The sequence below is a fragment of the Poecilia mexicana genome, unplaced genomic scaffold, assembly GCF_051168715.1.
Source record: "Poecilia mexicana isolate PSO_F unplaced genomic scaffold, ASM5116871v1 scaffold_4, whole genome shotgun sequence".
In the NCBI taxonomy this organism is placed as follows: domain Eukaryota; kingdom Metazoa; phylum Chordata; class Actinopteri; order Cyprinodontiformes; family Poeciliidae; genus Poecilia; species Poecilia mexicana.
This window is the reverse complement of record NW_028263373.1, coordinates 22795763-22821571: the sequence shown is the minus strand read 5'-3', so window position 1 is coordinate 22821571 and position 25809 is coordinate 22795763. Positions and strand designations below refer to the sequence as shown.

The window sequence follows — 25809 nt, the reverse complement described above, 5'->3', positions numbered from 1 at the left end:
TAAAGCTGTTATAGTTGTTTCCTCCATTAGTTTAATGTGTTGTGGTTGTTGGCACCACCTGGTAGAGATGTACAAAGCCTTAAAATAATTTACATTTTCCTCTGGAGAATAAATTTGAGACACAGATGGCATTAAATGAGTCAGATGTTACTTACAAAGGAAATGACTGCAAGAGAGTGGGTCAAGCCCAAGTGAAAGTTCACTTTCCTGCAACAATGTGTCCTCTTGGGTTCACTAAGTTTCCATAAAAAGAATATATTTTAAGACTTCAGTACATATCTTACAGCTGGTGCCAGTAATGGTGGAGAAAGCTGCGTCAAATTCAGCACTGTATGATTTAGCAGCTCTTATATTCACAAAACAATGCAAAATAATTAAGAGTGTATTTAAAGATAAAAATTTGAAGCTTTGGGAAGCATTTTTTTTATTTAGGTAATTACTTCTTATCTATTGTGTTTGTTTCCAAAATCCTCACTATGGTAAAACTTAACACATGCTCTTGTTATTGTATTTAAAGTTCACAGCTGGATGTTTTTTATGCTTATAAGCCAAAACAACAGTATTTTTTGACAGACCTAAATCCTTCTAGACAAAATTTGATCTGAAACCAACATCTTACCCACACAGGGTCTGCATCAGTTTTTCTAAAAGTTTAGATGTTTTAACTCCTTTCACATCATTGCATTCCTTTTATTTGTGCTGCAGTAATTTGTTTGTATTTTTGCAATACACACAATTGATAATTTTTGAAATGTAGTTTTTGGTGTGCTTAGTTATAGAAATTGCCATTTTTGAAGTTTATTTAGAGCTTTGGTTTAATTTTTGAGCTGATATTTCATTTAATGCAACTTTAATCAGAAAAAATATGCAGCTGTTTTGATTCTTGTGCAAAATTGAAGGAAACAATTTTCTCTTGTGTCTTAAATGTTGTAATTGTTTGCCTTTAACAGTCACAAACTGATTACAAAAAGTAATATTTATCAAAGGAAGTAAATATGTGATTTTTTTTTTAGGATTTTTTTTTCTTGTTTTTTACAATTTCTTGTGACAGTAAAATAAATTTTTATCAAGTCTGTGTGGGATTTGTCCATGACATTAATATCATTCACAAACAGAAGTGAACGTTTTTCCACATATTTACTGATATTAAATTGTGTTCAACTATGTTAGTGAACATAAAATAATCCATTTTATGGAACATAAAATGGATTAGAGAATTAGTCTAGAGAACTAGACTAATTCTCTCAACTAGAATTAGTCTAGTTGAGAGTTTATTATGTTTCAATCATAATGAGGTCAGAATTCAAAAAGTCTCTGGAAAGTAAAGGTGAAAATCCAAAGAACGGTTCTGATGTTTTCAGGACTGTAACAGTCATTTTTTCCAAGTACAACTTCATGATTTATTGTTGATGTTGGCAACCAAAGTTTTCTCATACTCCAAAAAATGTTTGTATACTACATAACACCCAAAGGATTTTAATAAAATATTGTTTATTTCTGCTGGCAGAGAGGATATAACATTTTTTTCAGTATAGCACAGAGATGAGAAATAATTAAACATGTCCCTTTGAGAAGAAGTGACAAATATGTTTTGGAAGTCATGAACACTATAATAATAAGCAAGTCTGCATAAATAAAACATTTTTCATTGTATTTTAGAAAGGAAATACAGTAGTAAATAATGAAATTTGAACTTAACAGCTAAATTACTGCGATATGGGAGATGTACAATATGTAAATGTAGACTGCGGCGTGTAGAAATAGCGAGAAACTAAAATATAAACTAAATTTAACCTTACAGAAACTTAGAGTACCAAACAAAACCGCTCATCTACTGTGTATTTAAACTTCATCTTGATCCATAGTTTGAGCACAGCAGTTCTCATACCTTTGCCAGCAGGAAAAATAACCTTTAACTCAGAAATCTTATAACTTATAGAAGTTCAAAATATGGAAGTAAACATCAATATTTAATCTAATTCTTTCTAATTTTCACTCACTATCTCATACTGAGTTAAATCTTTACACAGTTTATACATTCATAATGTATTATTTTTTTTGTATTTTTTTTTTATAAAAGCATAAAACTGAAGTATTAAAGGCTTAGGAATAAATGTGTCCCCTCATCATCTCAGACCTCCACAGTGACTGTGGGGCCGTTGCTGGTTTCCTCCTGTGGTGTGGACTCTTTGAGGGCGCTGGTCTCCTTCGCTGGTTCCTCTTCTTTCTTTTCCTTTTCACTCTCAGCCACCAGAGGAGTGCTCTCTGCCTCCGCCTGCTGGTTGCTGCTGGTAGTGCTGGCTGACTCCTCAGCCTTCTTCTCTTCTGGCTGCTTATCCGCTTCTGCTTCTCCGGCTTTGGTTTCGTTAACAATTTCAACACTGGCGACGGTTGTACTCTTTACTGGTTTCACTTCCCCGTTCTGAACGGGGAAGGCGCCCTCTAGAGCCTTGTACAGGAACTGGTACTGCTCCTGAAAGTGATAGGGACGAATTTTACAGGAGAGAAAGAGACGTATTGATGCTGCTGAGACTTTTACCAGAGAAGAAACTTATCAAGAGTCACAATGGTGCAATTATGACATTTAAACAGATTTAAAATTTTGTCAATAGTGTCAACAATTAGTAGAAAAGTCATCTATATGTTATACGCATTTCTAGTGTTATAAAAATTGAATCAAAATGTCTAAACTTGCCATTTAATTTGATATTACCCTGAATATTTTAATTGTAGTTTATATTTAGATGATGGTTCTACTGCTGCAATTGTTTAGCAGGATATTTTTTTTAAAACTGTATGTTTTAATAATACATCCAAAGCAAATATATGCCTTTGATTAGAAAGGTTTAGTTTGGAGACGTGATTAAAAAAAAATAATGCTAATTCAGAAAGTAGTAGCTAGAATCTCCTAAAGCGAGATCATTTGTAAGATAATTTTAAGAAACTATTGTGCAATCAAACAAGTCGCGCACTGCTTTAGCAAGCTTTTAAACAAATATTAGAATGGTTTTATTAGGGAGTAAAATTTATTTTTTTAAATGTTAAATTTCATATATTTATTGCCATTATAGGTAGTAGTGGCAATAGCATTTTATAGTTTTATGTAATGCTTATTTATTGATTATTACTAATGTAAAAATAACCAGCATGGATAAAGTAATAACTCTTCTAATGTCGTTACAGCCGATAGGAGTGAAAATGTGTTTGTACCAGGCTGGTGATCATCCCCTTCCTGTCCTTCCGCAGAATTTTGACCACTTGGAAAACATCAACCAGCTTCTCAGTCTCAGCGCTGTCCAGCAGATTCCACAGGCCACAGAAAATTCCTGAACGCGTCGATCCGTCACTGCGGAGATGAAGAACACAAATTAAAAAAGCTGCAGCTCATTAAACTTTGTCTCTCTATGTTGTCGATCTATTCAGAGTTGCTCTTTGTGGCTCTCTAAGCTAAAAGTTTAAAATGTTCCAGGGTCTCTTCCTTGCTCTTCTGTGAATGTGCTAAATGTGAAGTATTGTGAAATTATATGAAACCACACCCAACAACTTGATACTTTCATTCTGAGAAGACCATCTCTTAATCTGTTACAGTGGTGTTGACTTATAGTTCTTTGGGTATTCTGAAAATATATGAAAAAAGTCTGTTTGGATGCTTTTACTCAGTTTTTGCATTATATTTTTTAATTTCTCAGTGTTACCAAATAAGAGCTTTGCACAGCCAATGCATGACTTGGTCATATAAAGTATTGTTTGAATCATGAAAAACAATGTTTGTCAAAACTGAAGCAGAAATGATGATGTCTCATCTGAACCTTGCAATCGTTCCCTTTGTGGTGAATTATATGTAAACTGAGCTCTAGAAAAAAAAGCTTTTAAATTACTCTGTAAGCTGCTGGTTTGCTAAGTCTCCATGCTACTGATCTCTACAACATTTCACCTGCCTACATCAACTTCACTCAACAAATCTGAAAATAATCACTTCATGAACTCAAATTTATCTAGGAGACATATTTATACTTTTATTTTACTAATGCCTTCTACTAGCATTTTTCTTTTTGATTTCATTTTTTAAATATATATATTTCACAATTAAAATTTAAATTAACAACATGAGCTTTAAGACTGCAACAAAGAAAAGTTGTAAAAATTATGATTTATGTTGTTTACATTTGTCTTCACAAAGAAATCAAAGCATTTATAGATAAATGTTTAAATTAGCTTTATGTTTTTATCAATGATATCTAATTACTGAACAGAAGCCAGTTTACGGGAGGCTGCCTTACTTGCAGTGGACGAGAATCGGCATCCTGTGGGATTTGCTGCCGACGCAGCTGCGCTTTACTTCCTTAGCCATATCTACGAGTTCCTGCGGTTTGTCTGGCAGCTCTGTGCCCTCCCACTTCAGGAACTGGAAATGTTTCACCTGCCGACTGTCTTTTCGCTGTTGACAGTGTTGTTTTCATTAAGCGAACACATGAAACCAAACCTATCAGTAAAAATTAATGCATGGAACTGGTAAACATGAAAAAGTGTCAGTCATAAAGGTTCTGGTGTTACCTTGACATGTCGGAGCAGCATGGTGCGGGTGATGAAAACTGGAGTAATTTCTGTACTTGAAACTTCTACCTCAAAATCTCCAAATGTCTGCTTTTCTTTTCTCCAGTACAGAGGTTCGCCATCCTGTCAACAAGAGGAGACCAAAGAAAACAAGATCATTTACTCTAAGTACTCTTTAAAACGTGTGTAAAGATGTTAAGAAGTAAAAGAGGAACTTTTACCTCTTTGTGCTCTGACAGCATGACAATAGTGGATAATTTCTTCTGGTAAACCATCGCCCAGAAGTCGTTGAAGGTGTCTGGCAGCGGATCCTGGGCCGTGATGAGAGAACGAGATCCCCAGTAACCCTGCAAGAAAACAGATTAGCAATGGTTCAGTTCAAACAAACCGGAACTAAGAGAATCAGCCCTCCTTTTTTTATCTAAAACAATATTTACAGGTGAGAATAATAGCATACATTAATGTGGGAGGCATTGATGTATCTAGTGGAGTCTTCGTCTTCTTCATCTGACGAGTCCTCTGGCTCTTCATCATCAACTTCGCTGTCCTGACTGTTGTCTTCCTCTGTCCTCAGTAACACTCGGTTGTAGTCATCTGAAGATGGGAGGTTTAGAGAAGAACGTTGAGACACAGGAGAAACGGATAGAAACAAATAATTTTGAAGAAACACAACCAAGACAGAAGTAGAGCAGAACGTCAGTAACTTAGGTTGTCTTCCTTCTGAACCCAGGTTGCTTTAATAGTGGCTTTCAGCTCATCTGTTGACTTTGGGATCATTTATCATTTATCGGTTTAGGTCAGACCAGTTTGCTGGCCAGTCCAACACAGTACAGCTCTGACTCCAGCTGCAGTCCACACCTTATGAAGCTCTCACAAACTCTTTACTGGACTTTGCTTCACTATCCTATGAATGCTGAAGTTATCCCAGTTGATGGTCCATCCTTTCTTTATCCGCACTTTTTCCTTCCACTCAACTTTTCATTGACATAACTGGATATAGCTCTCTGTTAACAAACTTCTTTAGCAATGTTTTTTTGTGGCTTACCACCAGCGTGGAAGATGTCAGTGAATGTCTGTTGGACTACTGTCCAGTCAGCAGTCTTCCAAATGATTGTGTCAGCTTTATTATAACATTTCTGTGTTTAAAAATCAGTTTTAGTCTACAGTATATCATAATAAAACTTTTAAGAGAAACGCTTGTATTTTCATTAGCTGTAAGCTGGATTCACCAAGCTTTATAGAAATTAACTCTTCAAATATGTTAATAAGTGTGTTTTGAATTTAAATAACATCTGGGTTTCCCTTTTTTAATGACATTTCTGAAACAAATAAAGTGTTTGCATATATTCATATTTATTAAGATGCTCCAGTAGCAGATGCTTACATGGGATAACAGCTGAAGAGCGATTCTTCTTCTTGTTTTCTTCTGTGATCCCTGTGTTACAGGTCCTCCAGTTTTTAAAGGAGGGGAGTCGCTGAAATGCAACACAAAGATTTTTTTAAGTGGTTCAAAATAAAAAGTAATTTAAACTGAAATGTTTCAGATTTAGGCCCTAAAAACAGACTGTAAGGAGACTAATGTGGAGTTTTTAATAATAACAAAAGATGCTTAGATAAATAAATGTTTCAGAAATAAGAATAAAGCATACCTCAAACTCTTCCTCCATGAGCGTGGGTTCGCTGTCGGAGTTTTTCTGTTTGAGCGTGCTCAGTGTGCTGTGCAGCTCCGACAGAGAGATCTCCGTCTCTCCAAACTGGTTGTGCTCCAGTAAGGCCTGGTGGATCAGGATGTACTGGGCCTGAATGAGGACACAATTAACCACATCAACCCCCAAATAACAGAGAACAACCAAAACATTTACCGGATTTACTCCTTTTATTAATCTGAGGTTTTTCTTTCTTTTTTTTGTGTGCTGCTAGTTTCACTTTGAAACACGCCATCGAACATCAAAATGGCTGACTCAGCCATGTGATAGCAGTAATATTTTTTTTTCTTGAAAAATTTAAATATGTCACATAACGGAAGAAGAGATGGCAGATACAGCGCCTTGAAAATTCATACCACACGGCTTTGTGTTTTTGCATTTATTAAGCATTTTACTGTGGTTTTATGTGATGAACCAACAATATGTAATGCAAAAGGCAAGTGATGAAGGCTGTTTAACATCTTTCATAAATAAAAAGCTGAAAAGTGTCACATACACTAAACCTTTAGCTGCAATCACACATTTAGACACAAACATTTTTGGATTGTTCTTTACAAAATAGCTCAAGCTTAATCAGAAGAGCATCAGGGAACATCCATTTTCAAGACTTCTCACAGATTCTCAATCAGATTTATGTCTGGCCTTTGACTATACCATTCTAATACACAAATATGTTTTTATCTAAACTATTGTAGGCTGTATGCTTAACATAAATATTTTGCAGCTTTTTCCCACCAGAACTGCATTTTTATGGTTAAAAATATTCACACACCCAAGCAGATTTAGATTTTATGTAATCTTGATTTTAACCAATATGTTTATTCTGACTGAGCTAAAAAAAAAGAAAGAAAGCAAGAAATCACCTATTTCTGTATTTAACACATCTCTCATAAAGGGAAGTGACCATAATTATTCATCACCAGCTCAGAGAGTCTGTGGGAGAATTCAACGACCTGCTTCATTCGGATTAGTTCATGCTCCTCTAATGCACGTTAACTACCCAGATAAACTGCTGCTTACACCAACTCAACAGGGTGGAAAATAGCATCTCTCTGTGGTTGGCTTGCTGCAAGTCATTGCTAAAAACACGCTCAGTGTGGCCCTGTGGCTTTGCACAACTCAGGAAGCACTGAAAAGCCATTTCTAAATGCCTTCAAGTTCCGGTGACAACAGTGAAAAGCTAACCAAAAAAATACAAAATGGTTCACACAATGAAAAATCTATGAGGATGTTGGAGAAAACCAAATGTTACACTGTTAAGACTGATGGTGTGAGACATGAAAAGACCAACAAGGATCACCATCAAGACCAATTCTGGAGAAAACGAACCATTCCAGTAGCAACAACTCAAAACAGAGAGTCAAACGGACTCAGCACGCTGCTGGACTCCAAGACTACAGACGGAGGAGGAAAAGACTTCTGAGAGTGAGGCACACAAAAGATGATTTATCTTTTATAAGGTCGTATCTGGTCTGTTTTGAGGTCAGGCGATACAAAAAGGGAAATGTTTGGACACAATGCTGTATTCTTCATTCGGTATAAAAAAGCAGAAACATTCAAACCAAAGAAAAATCCCCAACGATTATGGTGGTGACTCAATAATTTAGTTTTTTTTTCAGCAAATGAGACCTGATCAAAGTTATGGACATAAAAAAATACCAGATCAAGAGTTCTGACAAAACATCAGACAATGTGCAATGAAAATCTGATATTTTCACACAATAACAATCTGAAACTAACAGCAAAGCGTTTTAAAAGTGATTAACAGAGAAATATTAATATTTACAGAGTTCAGGCTTAAATCTGATGGAGTATTTGAGGAAAAAGATTTATTAGCAGTTATGAGAAGGGTTTGGCTTCTGCACTTATCAATAAAAGGATTTCCACTGATTACTGAGAATGTTATAAATCCTTTTAGAAATGTTTTATTTTTGCTCCAATTTGTTTATTTTTATTCTAAACACAAATGTTAGAATATTTTAACAGCTGTGTCTCCATTTCCAATAAAAATAAATATTACAGTAATATTTGACATTAGCTCCAAACATCTATATTTTTTATTCAGAGGTATAAGAATAAAAGGGGATGAATACATAGACATGCTGTTTATTTGCAAAAATTCCCATAAAAATACACATAACTTGGTTGTAATGTGGAAATGTATTATTTGTACTGTTTCAAAGCATTTTACATGTAAACAAACATATTTTTATTTTCTAATTTGGATATTCGTAGGCAAAATATTATTCCTTGTTCTGTCCCTGCATGTATAATAAATGCCATAAAATGCATTAGATTGAATGTATTTTTTTATTTATTGTTTACTAAATATATTCTTCTTGGTTTTCAGATACATTAAATGTTTTTTCTGAATTGCTTTGTGTTTAATTTAATTGTATTTTATGGCTGTTATCTTCTATTTTCTGCTTTGATCAGTTCATTTTTAGATATTTTTTATGATGACTGGTCTTACCTCCACTTGGACCATCAGGCATCTTTGTCTCCGGAGCTGGACAACGTATCCGTAAATGTCTATCCTGCCCTCGGCTTCCAGACCCTCCATCATGGCATCGATGCCGATGTAGGTGCCGGTTCTGCCGACTCCAGCACTGCACAGAACAGGAAGTGACACTGTGTGTTTATTTTAAATACTCCACTTTGTCTAAAGGTGCAATGGAGAATTAAAAGTTAATAAGAGAGATGAGATTGGACCTGTCACAATAACAAATTTTTCTGGACGATAAATTGTCCCGGTAATTATTGAGATAAATGATAATATTGTTTTTTTGAGACCATCTTCAAAGACCAATAAACTTTCATTTTGTAAGGAAGACTCGAATCCGAAGATATTATATATATCCAAAATTAAATACAAAAACCAAAAACAATAAATAAGAAAGAAATAAAAAAAAATACACTAAACGAAAACCATCAATAAAATAAATTATGAAGTCTCTCAAAATAAAATTTCCCTTCAAAAAATATCAGATTGGAAATTAGGGAACTAATTTTAAATTTATCATGCAATTAATTGATTTATTGATCATTGTGACAGACTTAGATGAGATCATTGGTCCCAGTCCTTTGCAGACTAAACATATGATAGTAGCAAAATTCAACAAACTGAGGAACAACTGAATAAATCTGAAATGGATTAAAAGAACGAAAACATTTTAAATGAGCATCTGAAGTTCTACATGCCTGCAGTGAACAACGATGGGGCCGCTGAAGACGTTCTTGAAAGCGTTGACGCGCCGCCTCAGCTTCAGGAGGAGGTGCGGCTCTCCTGGGACGCCGTGGTCGGGCCAGCTCATGAACTGGATGTGAGTCACTTCCCTCTCCAGGTTCTTCTCTCTCTTCTGCAAAGATAAACATAAACAGCAGTATAAACACCTCCACTCATCTCTGCAGTGAAATTCTGAAGCGTTATTCATTTCTCAGCGTCTGAACACAGACTCACGTTAGTCAGGCTCAGATGGCGGATGGTGTAATCTGGGCAGTGTTCCTCTGAGGTCAGCTTCACTATGAACTCCTCGTAGATCTCCGTCTCTCGATCAAGAGAAGGCCAGTACTGGGCACACTTGATCTGCAAAGCAACAATTAACCAACATTAGAAGGTTAAATAAAGTTTATTCATTTGGCAAGAGACGAGACGTGTCACAATTGTCAAGGATTTATTTCAAAATTAAACATTTCAGGAAGAATTTTAAGAATTAGTTCAACTTTCTGCAGTTTGAGGTTCTCACCCTGTTCCCTTCTTCACAGCGGGTCACCATGACAATAATGGAGGACTGCTGCTCCCAGACCATCCTCCAGAAATCACTCACAGTTTCGTCCTTTGGTCCTAAAACAAACACACAGAATAAGACGTGTCGCACTCTGTGGGCATTTTGTAGCAAAAAACAGAAGAAAATAAGACTTTACCTTGAGCTGCAATGTATTTTTTTGGCTCCTTGAAACCCTGCAGGAAAAAGAAAATTGTTTGCATAAATTAAAATAAAATTGTTGAATGGTGTAAATTTCTTTCTCTTGTAGAAGTTAGTGATGTTACAGTTAAGCCAAAAGAGATGCACACCTAAATTTAGATTTAAATAACATATTCATTTAGAGAAAATGCCTGTTTTTATTAACAATTTATAAAAAAATGTCACATTGATCTTTTTCTTTTATTAACCTTTTAAAAAATAAAAATAAAAACCTTTACAGCAATTATAGCCTTCATATAACTGCTCAATAGCTTCATGCGTGTTTCCAATATTTGAGTAGAGGTCTATGGCCCTCCAAACTGTTGGTATTAGTTTCATTCAGAAGAAACATATTGGCAACATTATGTTTAAATCTAAATCTGCCAAGGTTATAAATATATTTGAGCCTAGATGTGTCTGAGGTTTAACCTACGTCAATGAAGCTGGCGTTAATATAGTCGCATCCTGCTTCTCCGTTTCCTGTGGCCAGTTGGACGCGGTTGTAATCATCTACATGCGAGCACAGAAAAGAGAAATGAAATGCATCATCCAGTAGATTTTAGTTCTGAACATCCACAGATAACTAAACTGGAGTGTCTGATATTTATGCATGTGATCTTTAAGGTAAATGTTGAGGTTCATGTATAGCAGAAACATTTTGTCTTGATGTAATCTGCTGCAGACAATAATAAACTTTGGTCAATATAAGAATAAAAAAATGACAGGCATTCGACTCCTGCAAGTATTTAAATGCATCTGAATGAGTCAAGTCGGTAGGTTTGAGTTTGGCCTCCCTGCTCTGATGTCATCACCTTATGATGCTGCTCAGTAATGCATGGAGTTATGAATGCATCTCTAAATGAGCTTAAATATAATGCCCAAATTGTTAGTGCATGTCTGATATGTGTGAAGCAGCAGCACAGTTTGCATAAAACTAGCTCTCAGGTGTTGCATCATTTCTCTCACTCACATGGCAGGATGTCCACATAGCGGTTCTTGGGGGCGTTGCAGGCCTTCTTAGCTTCTTTCACTGCATATCTTGAGAAGATCCTGGGAATGCTCTGCAAACAAAAACAAGTTTTATGCATTAAAGACCTACTCAACCCTTCAACATTGTAGTCATAAATAAAAATAAAATTGTTGAATGTTCCTTCACTTCACTTATTTTGGTTCCTTCATTCATTAAATTAATGATATATTATATTTATCTAAGAAATTAGTTATTACCTGAAATTCTCCCAGGAAAAGCCTCCCTTCGTCTGCTAGTTTCCTTTTATAGGTTTCTAGCAGGAGTTCTGCTGGAATCGGTTCAACAGGCATCAAACTATCTTCATCATCTACAACAGAAAAATGAGACAACGTAAACATAAACCAGAAAATAAAGAAACTTCATATCTGCAACTCATTATGTGAAATTTGTAGCTACTTAAAAGGTTAGATTCATCAGTGATATAAACTGTACTATGACTTCTGTTATTAGAGATTAATCAGTGTGTTTGCTTTGGTAAAAAAAAAAAAAGTTTAAAATATGAGCTAATAAAGAGAAATAGTTTAGGGGAAAGCAAAGAAACTAAGGTGGTTGAGTTTAAATATTGTGATTTCACTTTATTTTTTAGGTTGTTTTTTTTAATGCCTTTCTGTGTGACACACAGGTCAAAAAAGTGCTTTGGTCGGGGATAACACTCTTAAACCTCAGGAAGGATTATTAGGATTAATGTTAGATAAATTGACTGATTATCATTACTGACCGAAAGTCCTATTTAACCAGGAACATATCAAAAATAATGTTTTATCTAAAGGTAAACATCTATTATTGAAGTAGTATTATAATTTTAATATAATTTTTTGAACATGTTAAAAAACTTGTAGCTGATACTTCATGTTGATGATACAAATGTTTTCCGCACTGGTCATGATTTGGATCATTTATTGGATGAGAAAACTATTGAAATGAGTAAATTTGAGATTTGGCCTGATATTAACAACCTGCATTTAAATATGAATAAAAATTAAAAAACATAACAAAATTTTGGAACTAGAGAACAAAAGTCCCACAATAAATAAGCTACAATTGAGACAAAAGGGGTTCATACAAAAAGGGCAAATACAAAATCTGATTCATTGGGTTAATAATAGATGCATCAGCTATAAAAATATGTCAAACACACTTATTAAAAATGCAAATCAAGTGACAATTTTGTACAGCTTTAATGGGTGTTGACAGCTTTCAAACTGTACATGTGCGCACTAATGGAAAAAGGTTTTGCATTTCTGTGTGGTGCTAACATGTGGAAAAGTTTTAGAATGAAGTAATGTCCAACATATAATGCAATTTAAAAAGAGAAACAGAGGCACATGATCTTCATGAGATATGAAGAGAAAATGTTTGAAATTAGGTAAAAGTTTTTGTCCTGTAGTTGCTACCACTTCATCACTCAGATTTTGTACTTTACATTGCTTGTTAATATATCTGTTGATCTACAGAGGATGATTCAATTTATGCTTCTACCCATCCACTTTCAAATATGTAAACTAAATTGCTTTCTTTTTCTTCTTAAATTTGAGATTACTTTCTGTACTTTGATCACATGTTCAGAATAAACTGAACAGATATTTAAATCAGTACTACCTAAATCTGGCAGTAATGGTCCATTAGTAATGTTAATTTAAGTAATTCTACATTATGCAGATGCTCTGTCTACTCTGATAAAGATTCACTCACCTCTCCATGCTAAATGCTTATAGTTGCCAACATGGCAGGGAAGTTGAACCTATTCTCTGATTAATTCAGCTAAATTAACCACTATAGGGGACAAACATACTGTTTGCACAGCATTGAATGTTCCTACACAGATGGTTTGGTAAACATTAAGTATGAAGAAAGAAAGAAAAAAATAAAAACAAGATGGAGACATCATGGCAAAAGTAACTTTCTCTGAATTGACGTCTACATTTTCCATCCATCACAACATAAAATGCAAGAGCATTTTAATGAGCGGCGGAAACACTTCATAGTCATAACAGGACTTAATGCTTCACCAGACATGCTTCATGTTTTAACATGAAAGTAAGTTGATTTTTTATGCTATAACATCCATGGTAAGAAAAGCAGAATGTGGCAACAGCTTTAGGAGGTTACATGACAGATATGTCAACTGTAGGTAAGTCTCAGTGAATTAAAATATAACCTAAATACAATAAAAGCATTAAACACAATTTAAAATGAATAAAAAAAGATGAATAAGTATACATTATAATGAATACAATATATAGGTAATACTCACTCCCTTGTGCAATTAGCGACATGTTTTCAGTCAGATCACTGCAAAGAAAGGAATGAAGATAGGTTTCAAAGAAATTTCTATTGATATAAAAAACGGAGCAAAAAATGTCTCTCAAAGGCCTAATCTAAAAAAATACTTACTGGGATTTTCTGTGTTTCAACACATAGATCTTATAGAGGACCAGGAGAAGAGCCACAGAGGTGATGATGATGAGGAAGACCAGAAATCCAATAAGAGCTTTGTCATTATCTAAGCAGCAAGGACAAAAAAAAATTATCAACTGAGATAAGATGTGTAGAAATGCATCTAGAGATTGTGAACATATAGAATAGGGTGTTATAAATGTAATGGCACATACAGAGAGTAGCAGCTGAAGTTTTCAAAGGTTTGCTCTCCAAGTATCCATTGAAAACAACGACCTATAACAACAGAATGACATGTTAGGATTCACCCAAAGGAAGTTCAGCAACAAAACGGGGATCTAATCATGAAGCCAACTGAGGATTAAACAAACCTCCACTGTGTAGGATGTTAAATAACTCAGGTCTTTGAATTCAAATCCACAGCTTGACAGATTCAGTTTCTTGGCAGGAAAACCATGAAGATTTGCGATGTATTTCAGTTTTTCGCTTGGTCCGTTAAGTTCAGGAGTTTGAATTCTACATGACACTTTGATTTCGTTGTTCACTGGATATTGAACCTCAAGATCTCCTTTTAGTATTGGTACTGTAAGAAGAAGAGAGTGGACACATATTAAGACTCACAGACATGGAGAGGAAAACTTTTTTTAGTGAAAATCTTAGAAGCACACTAAAATATAAGACAATTTTCAAAAGAAAACTTATTCATATTTATAATAACTGATTTATTTCAACTTTTTAATGACTAATACAGAATTATTAATATACATATTTCTCTTAATATTTTTAGTCTAAAATGTACATAACCAGAAAGAGGAATTACTGATTATCTATATAGGCAATATTTTTTCTTTACCAATGAAATGTAATTTATAAACATGGATTTCTCTAATAATTGTATTAAACCTGGTTTTTCTCTCCAGGGTTAAACATCATAAAGATGAACATCTGGACCTAAGATAACTTATTATTATTTTCACAGTTTACAACAAAAGAATATGTATCAATGCTACGATCTGAATCTAACAATGCAGTAATTGTAGACAGCCTCATCTGTAACTCGTTAGTTTCAGCATTTCTTTAATTTTTGTGGATTTTGTGTTTTAAAAACAATCACTAAAACAATGTAATATATTTATATTTAAATATTTATAATATATATAATATATTTAAATTGTTAAAGAAAAGTTTCCTAAAAGAAAGCAGCCATGTACCTGCAGCCAAAAAAAATAAAAAATGAAAACAAATAAATAAAATAAGCAAATATCAAGTTTTAGTTTAATTTAAAGCAGTTAGTGTTTGTAGATTGCAGTGATGTTTTAAAATAAAAAAGATTCTTGGTTACTTACTTCCAGGCTCAGTTTTTACTTCAGCTGTAGCCTCATTTAATGTTGTCTGGTTGTAGATGGTACGGACTTTACAGATATAATCTTCGTACGGTTTAAGTCCGTCGATGTTACACATTCTGTTAAATTGGGGTCTGTTCCCGTCTTCACCTGTTATGTGATTGATTTCACAAAAACAGCTTGTGGTAAAATATCTTTACAACCATAACTTCAAGAAATGTTGAAGTAGAGTTTGATTCAGATGTTAAACATTCAATTAAGAAAAATATTTCCATTAAAATCATCCACAGGTCAGTGATAGTTTAGAGTCACATCTGGTTATTTTACAGATCTTTATTTCCTCACATTGTTGTTATAAAAACAATAAGACTGATAGATTCACAAATCTTCCATTTATAAGTTAAAGTTAATTTAAAATGGTTGCACTAGTTAAGATGTATTAAACATTACTTAATGTAAATAAGTAATGTAAGTATATTTCACTTACGTTTCCAGCCTTGCCGACAGCTGCAGCTATAAGAGAGCTCCGTCAGTTTGTCAAGAATACCATGACATTTACGACTCGTTGGTTTCCAGTTCAGCTTAATGGAAGTATTGGTTGGACGTTTCTGCAGGAAGTTTATTGAAAAATCTGTTGGAATAAAATAAGAAGCAACAATGAGTCAAATGACTGATATTTTGTTTCTTTCCAGGCTGTATCAGTGTAATAATTTTATGCTTCTTATTTCCAGTGAGATGCAGTAAATACCAACTCACCACAGCTAACGTTGAACTGGACAGGAGGAAGAGTCTGAATTATGGAGCCACTGTTGTTCTTGATGTCACCAGTACAGCTGTAGTTTGTGAACGGCTTCATGTCAGACGGTTCAACAGAGTCATTGTTCATTCCTGAAGAGACACAAACTTTTAATCATTTCTGCAGTGACTGATGTCTATTAACACAAATCAGCTGTTAAATATTCAGAACTAATTTACAGAGGAAACGTATTAAACAAATATTTATAATATAATATTAAGGAAGAATCTGTGTCTGCAGTTTCTCCTCTAAATATTTAAAAATGTTTTTTCACAGCTATAATTTTATTTACCTGAACATTTATACTCAACACTGAGATCCTGACAGCTTGGAGGTAATTCTGGTTCTATCTTTGCAGGAAGTTCAGTGGGTTTAGGCTGAATTACATCGTTTGGATCAATGAAGTCTGAAGGAGAAAAAATACCAAATTAATGTGATTTTAATGTGATTTTAAAATTAATATGCTTTTGTACATACCAAAAGGAACATTTTCAGTTATGGTAAAGGTGATGTTCGTGCATTTTTCTTGTGGAAACTTCAAAACTAATTCTGAGCAAATGCTCTCATAAGCAGGTTTGATACGATACGATCCATTGATGAACTGCACATGTGAAACGTTGTTGCTTCCTGATAGTAAAGAGCTGATGTTCCAACCACTTTGGTAACAGAAATATCCATGAGGGCAGGAGATGCTTTTAATGTCTCTTTCAGCTGAAACACATAAAAAATATTCATCACAGTTCTACACAAAACTTTATTTCAGTAAAAAAAAAGTAAAAATGAAATATTAAGAATTTAACTCACTCATTTCAGTTGTTGTTTTTGTTGATATTGTGGTAACAGTTTCATTTTCAGTTGTGTTACAGAATATTTTTGTAACATTGGAGACATTAAGTGTGACTCTTAGCTCATATTCAGTGCAAGGCTTCAGATGGCTGATATCATGAGTTGAAGTTTCATTGTAGAAGAAAACAGTGGCTTTTCTTTCAGATGGTCTTTCCTTCTCAGCAACATTTATGGTGTAGTAACCAGGAGTAAAATCTGTCATCTTTATCTGGAAACCAAACTGGATCACTTTTACACTGTAAGAACCTGTAAAGTAACAGATTCACATTTTTAATTTGAACAAAACCAAACTTATAAGGACTTTTTATCTCTGTTAGAAATGAAAAAGTAAAATGTATTTCTTATCCTGGCAAGAACACCCAGAACAAAAGCACAGTTTTAAACAATTGTTCATAACCTCAAATCTGATACTCACACTTTGGATCTGTCGGGGGTTTAGCTGTTTAAAAGCAAGAGGGAAACATTAGAAAATTAAAATTAAAATACATTCTCAAGCCATCTTAAAATTACAGTTACCTGGTCTCTGTTGCTTGAATCTCAACATACCTAATGTCTGTCAAAATCTAATCCTTAACAAATTTGTTAAAGTCCCAAATAGAAGATTTAAAGTTCCAACCTGTGGTGGCAGCCGTGGTTGTGTTTGGAGTGATTGGAGGTGAAGATGATTGGTTGGTGGTTGGATTCTCATTTGAGATGCTTGGAGGTGAGGTGGGTGTCTTAGGAGGTGATTGGCTGCTGGCTTGAGACTCATCTGAGGTGTTTGGAGTGATTGGAGGTGAGTTATTAGCTACAGATTTGAGAGCATGCTGAGGTCACCATCAGGCTGAAATAATATTCTACTAAGTTTCTTACCTTCTATATTTATTAAATAACAGTTAATTATATCATTCAAAAACTAACACAACTTTCCTAAAACTGTAAACTAAAGCTGAATACATTACCAGCTGTTTTGTTTGACGGGTTTGGAGGTTTTGAGGTGGTGGATAGAGAGGTGAGTGTGGGTTTGGTAGAGGTGGGAGGTTTGGAGGTTGTAGCAGTTGATGCTGCCACGGTGCTTGGAGGTGAGGTGGCAACAGAAGACACAGAACCTGTGCCAGTGAGTGGAGGTGAGATAGCAACAGGTGTTGGAGAACCTGTGCCATTGAGTGGAGTTGAGGTGGCAACAGAAGACACAGAACTTGTGCCAGTGAGTGGAAGTGAGGTGGCTAAAAATATAAAAATCAACTCGGCATCAATGTCAGCGCTTATTACAGAGAATAATCAAACATGTAGCTGAACAAACTGATCCTCTCCATCCTCTATACTTTACAAGATATTTGCTCAAAAATGTACACTGGAAAAATATCAAAAGATGACAAATGTGATTTATTGATTAAATCATTATAATCTATCTAGATAAATGGATTAATTAGAATAAACTACTGAATTAAAATACTTGCACAATGTCCATATTAATATGCTTCATTAAAGAGTTGAACCCAAAGTCAATATCAAGACATAACCTCAATCTTAAATCTGGAAAAAAAACTAAAGTTTCTAATCATCCTGTCTTAAAGTTCTGCATCTACATCTTTATAGAGTGAAGCAAGGTTATTTATAAAGCATCATTCATGTAAAGGTAGGCCAACATGCCTGGCAGGACACAAAACAGAAGACGAAAAGAAAACGATAAAGCATTAGCATGAAAGCATAGCATGAAAAAAAAGTTTTGTTTTCATGCTATGATCAGAAGCTGATGTGAACAAAAAATTTTCAGCCCTGATTTAAAGGAGCCAACAGTTTCTCAGGTTTTCAGGGAATTTCTTCTAGATCTAGAGAGCATAGAGACTAAATGCTGCCTCTACTGTTTTAGTTCTGGTCCTGCAGACACAGAGTGAGCAGATCTCTGAAAACCTGAGGAGTCTGCATGGTTTATACTTGATAAGCAACTCACAAAGACAATTTAGTACTTTATATATAGAGTTTTAAAATCTATTCTTTACAAATTGGGAATCAGAGGATTGATGTAAGAATTGGTGGGATATGATCTATTTTCAAAGAGCAAGATCAATGGATATGTGTTTACGTGGACATTGACTAATAACCATATATCCAACTTTATCAAGAAGAAAAATATGGTTACCCTATGTTATAGGTTAACAACCTGCCCCCTCATCCAACACCAACCTTTTCAGATTAAAGTTCCAATAAATGATCTATAAATACACCTGCCTATAAAAGCTATAAGAAAAGAGGCTCTATAGTTCCCCCCCCAAGCTTATAGATTGAATCTTAAGCTCACATAGTTGGACAGAAACATGTAGCACATTTGTTTCAGCAGTTCTCAACAAAGACCAAATACAAAACTTAAATAATGCTTTTAATCAAAAATTAAAAAGCTGAGCATATTAGTAGCACACAATGTAAATGCATATTTCTCAACTCAAAGCAATATTTAATGAAATGAGCTCAATGAATTGTTTCTGCTTGTCATAACTGTGGTTAAAATAAATATCTGGAGATATTGTAATAAGTGAACATGATTAAAAAAATATGTGTTGTTAACTTGGGTGATTTACTGTAATTTCTGCTTTCTTGTAGCAACCTGTTTATTCAACTGATGTTGAATAGACAGTTTCAAGATAAAAACTTATTTTCAGTGCTGCATATAAAGCAGGTTCAGGATGAGCTCATTTCAATAACATTCAGGTTTTGGTATTTGTTAGATGTATAAAAGATTGTAGCCTGAAAGACGGAGCAGCTAAAAAAGTTTGAGCAACATGAAACATAAAAAAAAACAAAAAAAAACAGGCTTTCAGAAATAAAAGAATTCAATGAATGAATAATTTTATTTTTGGTTAAATATGAATCACTACTCACCTGGAGGGGTTTGACCTGGAAATATAAAAAAGAAGAGAAAATTAAGTAATGAAATCAAATATCAGTTGCACTGAATATAAAGAAACTTAAAAACAAATGACACTGAAGTTTTTATTTTATATTTCTTTCTTTGAGGATCATTTTCTTTTGTTAAAAACAACGTGAAAGCATTATCAGCCTGAAAGGGGAAGATGGCCGACTTATCTGGATGAGGCAGCTCTGTCAAACCTGGTTGCCCTGGCAACATGACAGAACCACACTTGCTATTTCAGTAAGCAAACCACCACTTCCTGCTTTGCACTAGCATGTAGATACTCAGTACTTACTATACTGCTGTCCAAACCACCACTCATGAATAAAAACTAAACAAAACACAAAAGTTTGAATAAAATTTTAATTTTAATACTTTGTATGATGTATGTTGGGTCCCTGTTTTTAGCTCTTGTTGAGGTTTATGTGTTTATTATTTTTTAAATGCTCATTTAAGCACAATTTCAAAAGAATAATAACTTTTACTAATATTTTAACGTCTGTTTTAAGCATCCCAAAGTGCTTCAGTTTTCCTCCTGACAGAAGATGAACAATGTGATCAGGGTTTGTGAGACAAAGAGAGTCAGGATGTGGTTTGGTGCGTTGTTGTTTCACAGCTCTGCGCAGAGATGCACGCTCTCTGCAGTGACATTTCACCGCCTCGTTCAGACTCACTGTGTCAGTTATTAGAGCACCGGTGAGAAATGATTCAGTTACTGAGGGAAGAGGTCGATCTGTGCCTTTGTTTCACATTCAAAAACTTCATTATTTAAAACAGTTAGAGGAAAAATGCTGAATATTTAGCAGAAACAAATACGGATCTAATCTCATAGTTAATTTCAGTTAATGACTAACCGAGGGTTATGCAGCCTTTAAACAGTTCTCTGATTAGTTTTTAAAACAAGTGAGACATTAATCTAAAATGACTGGATTATAACTCATTTCCTATAATCTGTGTTGGATTATGTAAAGAATAAAATAAAAACGATAAAAATTGGTTAACATAAAATAGACCTTTAGGTTTGTGGGAATTATACAACATAACTTTTTACTTCCCTGACCCATTAGATTATTCTACAGGTAAACAGCACAAAACTCAATGAAATGTATGAAAAGTATAGATTAGCTTCTACATTTCTGTGGCCCAAAACACAAAGGTTGTAAAATACTTTCATTACTCTACACCATTCTGTTTATTAGAGACTCTCATTTCCCTCATTATTACCTTTGATAAATAAACAATAAATATCTAGAAATTTAAATTTGGCTTAAAAACAAACCGAATAATACATGCTTTATTAAAATAATAACTAACGAATTATTGTTTTAGAAACAGAAAATATAACAAAATCCATTAGCAGAGATTTAAATTAATAAGATTGAAAGTATTAATTAAATTCATTCACTAAAAGGAATCACCACAGCACAAAGTAAAACAAAGCAAAAACATAATTTCATATTCAGTCCTGCTCCTTATTTACAGTTAAACACAAAATTATTAATAACCCCGACAGACTTTGATTTGAAAGTCTGTCATCCAACTAACATTTTCGATTCTGACTGGACAAAAGCAACTTAAGAGCAGTGTCAATTTGAAGAAACATTCCTTATTTGTATTTATTGACGTTTCATTTTAAAATTATATTTATTTATATTTATACCCTTCTCAATAGTTAATGGGAAATATTTTATTCATTGGCAATACAGCAATAAAACCCTCCTCATAATTACTGACTGGGTTTTTAGATGTTTTCACTGTTTTGATCATTTATTGTTGGAGATGAGCTTTTACGTTGGAAGGCCTCACGACCATCACCCTAATATTTTTCCCTCTACAGATCCAATATGCTAATTACTCTGTCAGTGAGAAGAAATGTGTTGGTCGAATTTAAACCCATATTTTTAAATTTAAAATGTTTGTGAGGAACTGATAAGGAAGTGGGAACGGTGGGTTATTGATATTTTGAAAATCCATTATTTCTAATTTACAAGCTTAAATTTAGATTCAGCATTTGCAAAAACACTTTACAGCCAATTTTATGACTGTAAATTATCGTAACCTAAAATTTACCAACTGAAGATTCCCTGATTGAGTCTGAATTCATCACCTCCCTTACACTGGCAAATGTTTATATCACTCGTTTACAGAAGAAACGAGTGATATAATTCTGGATTATTATCATCTTTTGAGCAGCCAAAAATGTAAAGTTTATATAATTTATTCCAAAATATAATGTTTTTTGGCCATTTTACTACTTTTAACAAATCTAGAAAAAAATGACGAAAACTTACAGTTTGTGTTCATAAATTGTTCATTACCAGATTATTTGTTCCAATCTTTCACCTTATTGTCTGATAACTCATACTTTATGTATAATACACTTCCAAGCTAAAGTAAAAGCAACATAAATACCAATAATGTGTTAATAATGGAGTAAGTTTTGAATATTTACACATTTATCTTTACATCTCTAACAAAATTACGTTTGTACCTTTACTTTAGTTTAACCGTTCAATGTTGTTTAAGAGAATTTGGATAGTTTGTTTATTTTGTTGTTATTGTAAAATATTTTTTCTCTCTAAATGTAACGCGTCTCTCCATCATTATCAGCTCACATAAAGGCCCAAATGTGTACAAAGTAAAGGCAAGGTGGAAGCTACAATAAAGACAGTACAGTAAAGCCTAACATTATGAAAATATAAAGAATAATCAAAACTTGCTCCCTTTAACATTACTTTCCTGATTTTCTTTAGGATCAATTAATTTCAGCTGTTTTCAAGAGCGTAACTCGAGGTTTCTGTCGTCCCTTGGAGTACTCTCTGTTCCACTGTCCGTAGGGCAAAGTGTGAAACAATGTGTGATTTCCACACTTTCGTTTTAAGTGAGATTTAGAAGATGAAGAAAACAAAAGAAGAACAAAGTCAGAGTGTGGAAGTGTCTGAAGTAACAGAAGCTAAATGACCAAACGTCTGGATTTCATTTAATCGTTTGACATTCTGCAAAAACCTGAATTAAATGTTTTTGTAACTCTGGTTACTGTCCGTCTGTGTGTGCATTTATTTTTTCTTGTTACGCCTTTTTGTCTCCTTGCAGAAAAGACCTTTAATTATGTTCAACAGTTCTGACCTCACTTCTTCATTTTCAGACAGTTCCTATTTCTTTGTCACGAAAACTAAAGCTCGCAGCGCTCGACTCGGCCCGGCCCGGCCCTGCCAGGAAGTCAAGGCAGCCCAGAATGGAACAAGGAAGTGGTCACAGCTCCGTCCCGCTGCAGCTACTGCAAAATGCATGTCAAGACGCGCTCATACGCCGGGTAGCTTTAAGGAAACGAAAGGCCTTTTCTCTCTTCATTAAAATGTTGGAAAACCTTAAAAAATGATCAAGTGAAAGTAGAAAAATGGCTGAACAAGGTGGTTTTTAGCAGAATTTATATTTAGGCGTATTTCAGGTTCCAACTTTGGCTAAAGTAGAAAAAACTAAACTAAATGTTAACTGAAAACTTTTTATTCCTACTTTAGAACAGCTGTCACTACTTTAACTTACTAAATAGTTACAAAACAAGAAAATGGAATATTTACGTAAATAAAAGACGTCTGTTGTGGTGGTGCTCCATAAAGACACACCTAACACAGCCTTGCTGAAAATACTGTACAGCTTGCAGAAAAAAAACAAGTGACAAACTCTGACCCTGGCTGCAGAAAAAGACAAGAGAGCGAAACAAAAAAAGAAGCATTTATTTCAGCTCGTGCGCACAGACGTCTCCCTAAAATAGGAAAAAAGATGTTTGATGTGTTGAACGGTAGCAGAACTGTGAGTGCTGCTGCAGGCAATGAGGTGAGCCTGCACACCTTCTGCATGCATCCACGCACGCACACGCAAACACACACACACACAAACACACACACACACAGATGTTTATCTTAATCCAACACCGACAATGACAAAGGTTGAAGTGAAGAGCTCGCAGGGACACACCCCATAAGAAAAAAAAATCTACCGTCTTTGATAGACATGCTTACCCTCCACCCACACACACACACACACACACACACACGCACACGCACACACGTACAGTGCAGGATCACACCATCACACACATGCACAATGTCAAAGCAGAACAGAAACATGATTGCAAAAATTCCCTTCGCTTTTACGGCGTGTTTTAAGCAGCATCGTCTTATTAACTGCAGCCTTTGATTGAACATCAGTGTTTATTCTTTTGCCAAAGGCGGCTGATAAAACCTGTCACTTTTCAGCTCCTCACATCTCACAGATGTGCGGCTCTACTGTCTGCCGTTCGCGGGGTTTGGAAAAGTTTAAGAGAGGTGAAGCAGCACAAAAGCAGAGAAGCAACTCAAAGGTTTGATATACTGTAGCTTGTCATCTCTGCCCTCAGTTTAAATGATTACATTTTGTTCGCTGATGTTTTCCACTTTTTTTGAAAGAAAAGCTGATGACAGATTCATGTCTCACTCCCAAAAAATAATTCACCTTTTACCATAAACACCATCACACACCAAACAACAATCTGCTGCAAGTTCAGAAACTTAACTTAGGTTAGACATCGCATCAACGTTTTTTTTTTTTTTTAAATTAAACCCATTTTTAGACAAACTGTCAGAAGAAAGACACAAGAAGACATTGAATGCATCACTTCCCTCCTTACAACCAGCTCATAAAGAAAGCTTCACTTTTATTATATTTTTTTGGAGTACTTACAGTGAGCCAAACCAACCATCAGGACCAGCAAGATCATCAGACCTCGGAGACCCGCCATGTCCGGGGCGTAAGGGTGTGTGTGGTCACCCACGATTCAAGCCGAGTCGGGTCCAAAAGAGGACGAAGAACAAATCGGACGCCAAACCTAACCTCTATTTCTAATATAAACCCCCTAAACGCTGATCTGTTTCAAACTACATTCGCTTTATCTGTCTTATCAGAAGACGCAGCTTCCTGGACTTGTTCCCCAAACCCTAAACCTTGCTTCTGGTTTCAAGTGAAGCAAACGGGAGTGATGTCACACAGCGAACTGAGAGCCTGCCTTCACCTTGGCTCTCAGTGGCAGGAAGTTTCATTTCAGCTACGCCACCAAGAACAGGAAGCCATCTCTTGTCTGATCTTCGCTTGCGTTTGCTTAAGTGTGAAAACACTTCAACTTACAGAAAAAAAAAAAAAAAACACATGCTCAAGGAGCAGCTACTAATTTGCATATCTTAAAGCTAACATTTGGTGGTTTTCTGTAAAATGGCAGATGGAGAATTAGAAGAGAATCCTGTACACAGTGACGACTTTGGGTTTTTGTCAGGTGCTCCTTTAAATAAAAGGGCCTGAAGTAATGAAACTTCTCAGAGGACCTTTTGTGTCTTCTCACTGACTCCTCCTCACAGAGCAGCTAACAGGCCCATCGATGCTCGCTCATGCACCGACATCGTGCCGTGCAAGCTGCGGCCCTTCCGCTTGCACACTTTCCTCCATGTTTTGATTTCCCGCTCTTCTTCCAAAGAGACAGGCGAAAAAAGAAAACACGTGGCCACTGGCTGCAGGAGGGAATATCTTCATTTCTGCTGCTCATTTTGTGTGAAATAGCTACATTTATGAGCGCTTTCAGATCTCTTCAAAGTCATTGATTGTGCAAGCTGTTTGATCATCACGCTTTGCCCCGAAGCTTAAAATGCTTTACTTCTGTTTACATACACAAGAAAATGGGGGATAAAAGGGGAAGAAGAGGAGTAAAAACTCTCCGGGGAGCAAGGCTCTCACACCGGGTGGTGAGCTGACGTGAATCCAGATGAAATGCGGCTTTTCATACGTTTTTAATGCAATAATACACGGGACTCCTTTTTAGAGCTTAGATAATTGGAGCTGAGCTGACAGAGTTTTACTTGATCCTGCTGTGGGTTTACACCAGGCTCTGCATGGTGGCAGGATGATATGAATCCACACCATATCCTGTCAAACATCTAATATTCTTTTTATTTATATTAAAGAAGAAAGTTTCTTTTACAGCTACAATTCGGTGTAAATTACTCTCAGGTCAAAGTGAACAGAGAGAAACCTCGTTTGTGCCAGAGAAAAATCACATTTTTAGTATGAAGGTCTAAATATGGATTTCCTCTCAGATCTCTGAAGCACATGATATTTGGCTATTTCCACTTCTGAGACTTCAGCCTCTTGTATTCAGGAAGTGGCTCTTAAGCAAGCAGCATCATGTTTAAGCAACCAAAAAGAAGCTATTCACAGCTTTCTAGTTTAACAAGTTGATTCTGAGAAGTCACAAGACTC

At 35.0% G+C, this 25809-nt stretch overlaps 1 protein-coding gene across 4 annotated transcripts; it reads right to left on the bottom strand.

The window, feature by feature from the left end:
• Positions 1 to 1474: 1474 nt before the first annotated feature.
• Positions 1475 to 24593, bottom strand: LOC106929327 (protein tyrosine phosphatase receptor type C). Of its 4 annotated transcripts, none has more exons than XM_088005092.1 (31): positions 24247 to 24593; positions 19497 to 19511; positions 17579 to 17842; positions 17254 to 17424; positions 17053 to 17076; positions 16596 to 16883; positions 16269 to 16502; positions 16084 to 16197; positions 15752 to 15883; positions 15483 to 15626; positions 14999 to 15145; positions 14024 to 14235; positions 13868 to 13928; positions 13650 to 13758; positions 13510 to 13547; positions 11453 to 11562; positions 11196 to 11286; positions 10659 to 10735; positions 10185 to 10221; positions 10007 to 10104; positions 9721 to 9846; positions 9462 to 9619; positions 8734 to 8869; positions 6204 to 6353; positions 5939 to 6029; positions 5012 to 5148; positions 4776 to 4901; positions 4555 to 4677; positions 4281 to 4438; positions 3211 to 3346; positions 1475 to 2473 (listed from the first exon to the last, which is right to left on the bottom strand). In XM_088005092.1, exons 1-31 carry the CDS (start codon positions 24302 to 24304, stop codon positions 2132 to 2134), a joined length of 4107 nt encoding a protein of 1368 aa, XP_087861218.1. In that variant the 5' UTR covers positions 24305 to 24593; the 3' UTR covers positions 1475 to 2131. The 4 variants fall into 4 exon arrangements, with proteins under 4 accessions (XP_087861218.1, XP_087861219.1, XP_087861220.1 ...); XM_088005093.1 differs by having other exon boundaries at positions 17254 to 17388; XM_088005094.1 differs by lacking the exon at positions 17579 to 17842 and having other exon boundaries at positions 17254 to 17388; positions 24247 to 24588.
• Between the last annotated feature and the right edge of the window lie 1216 nt (positions 24594 to 25809).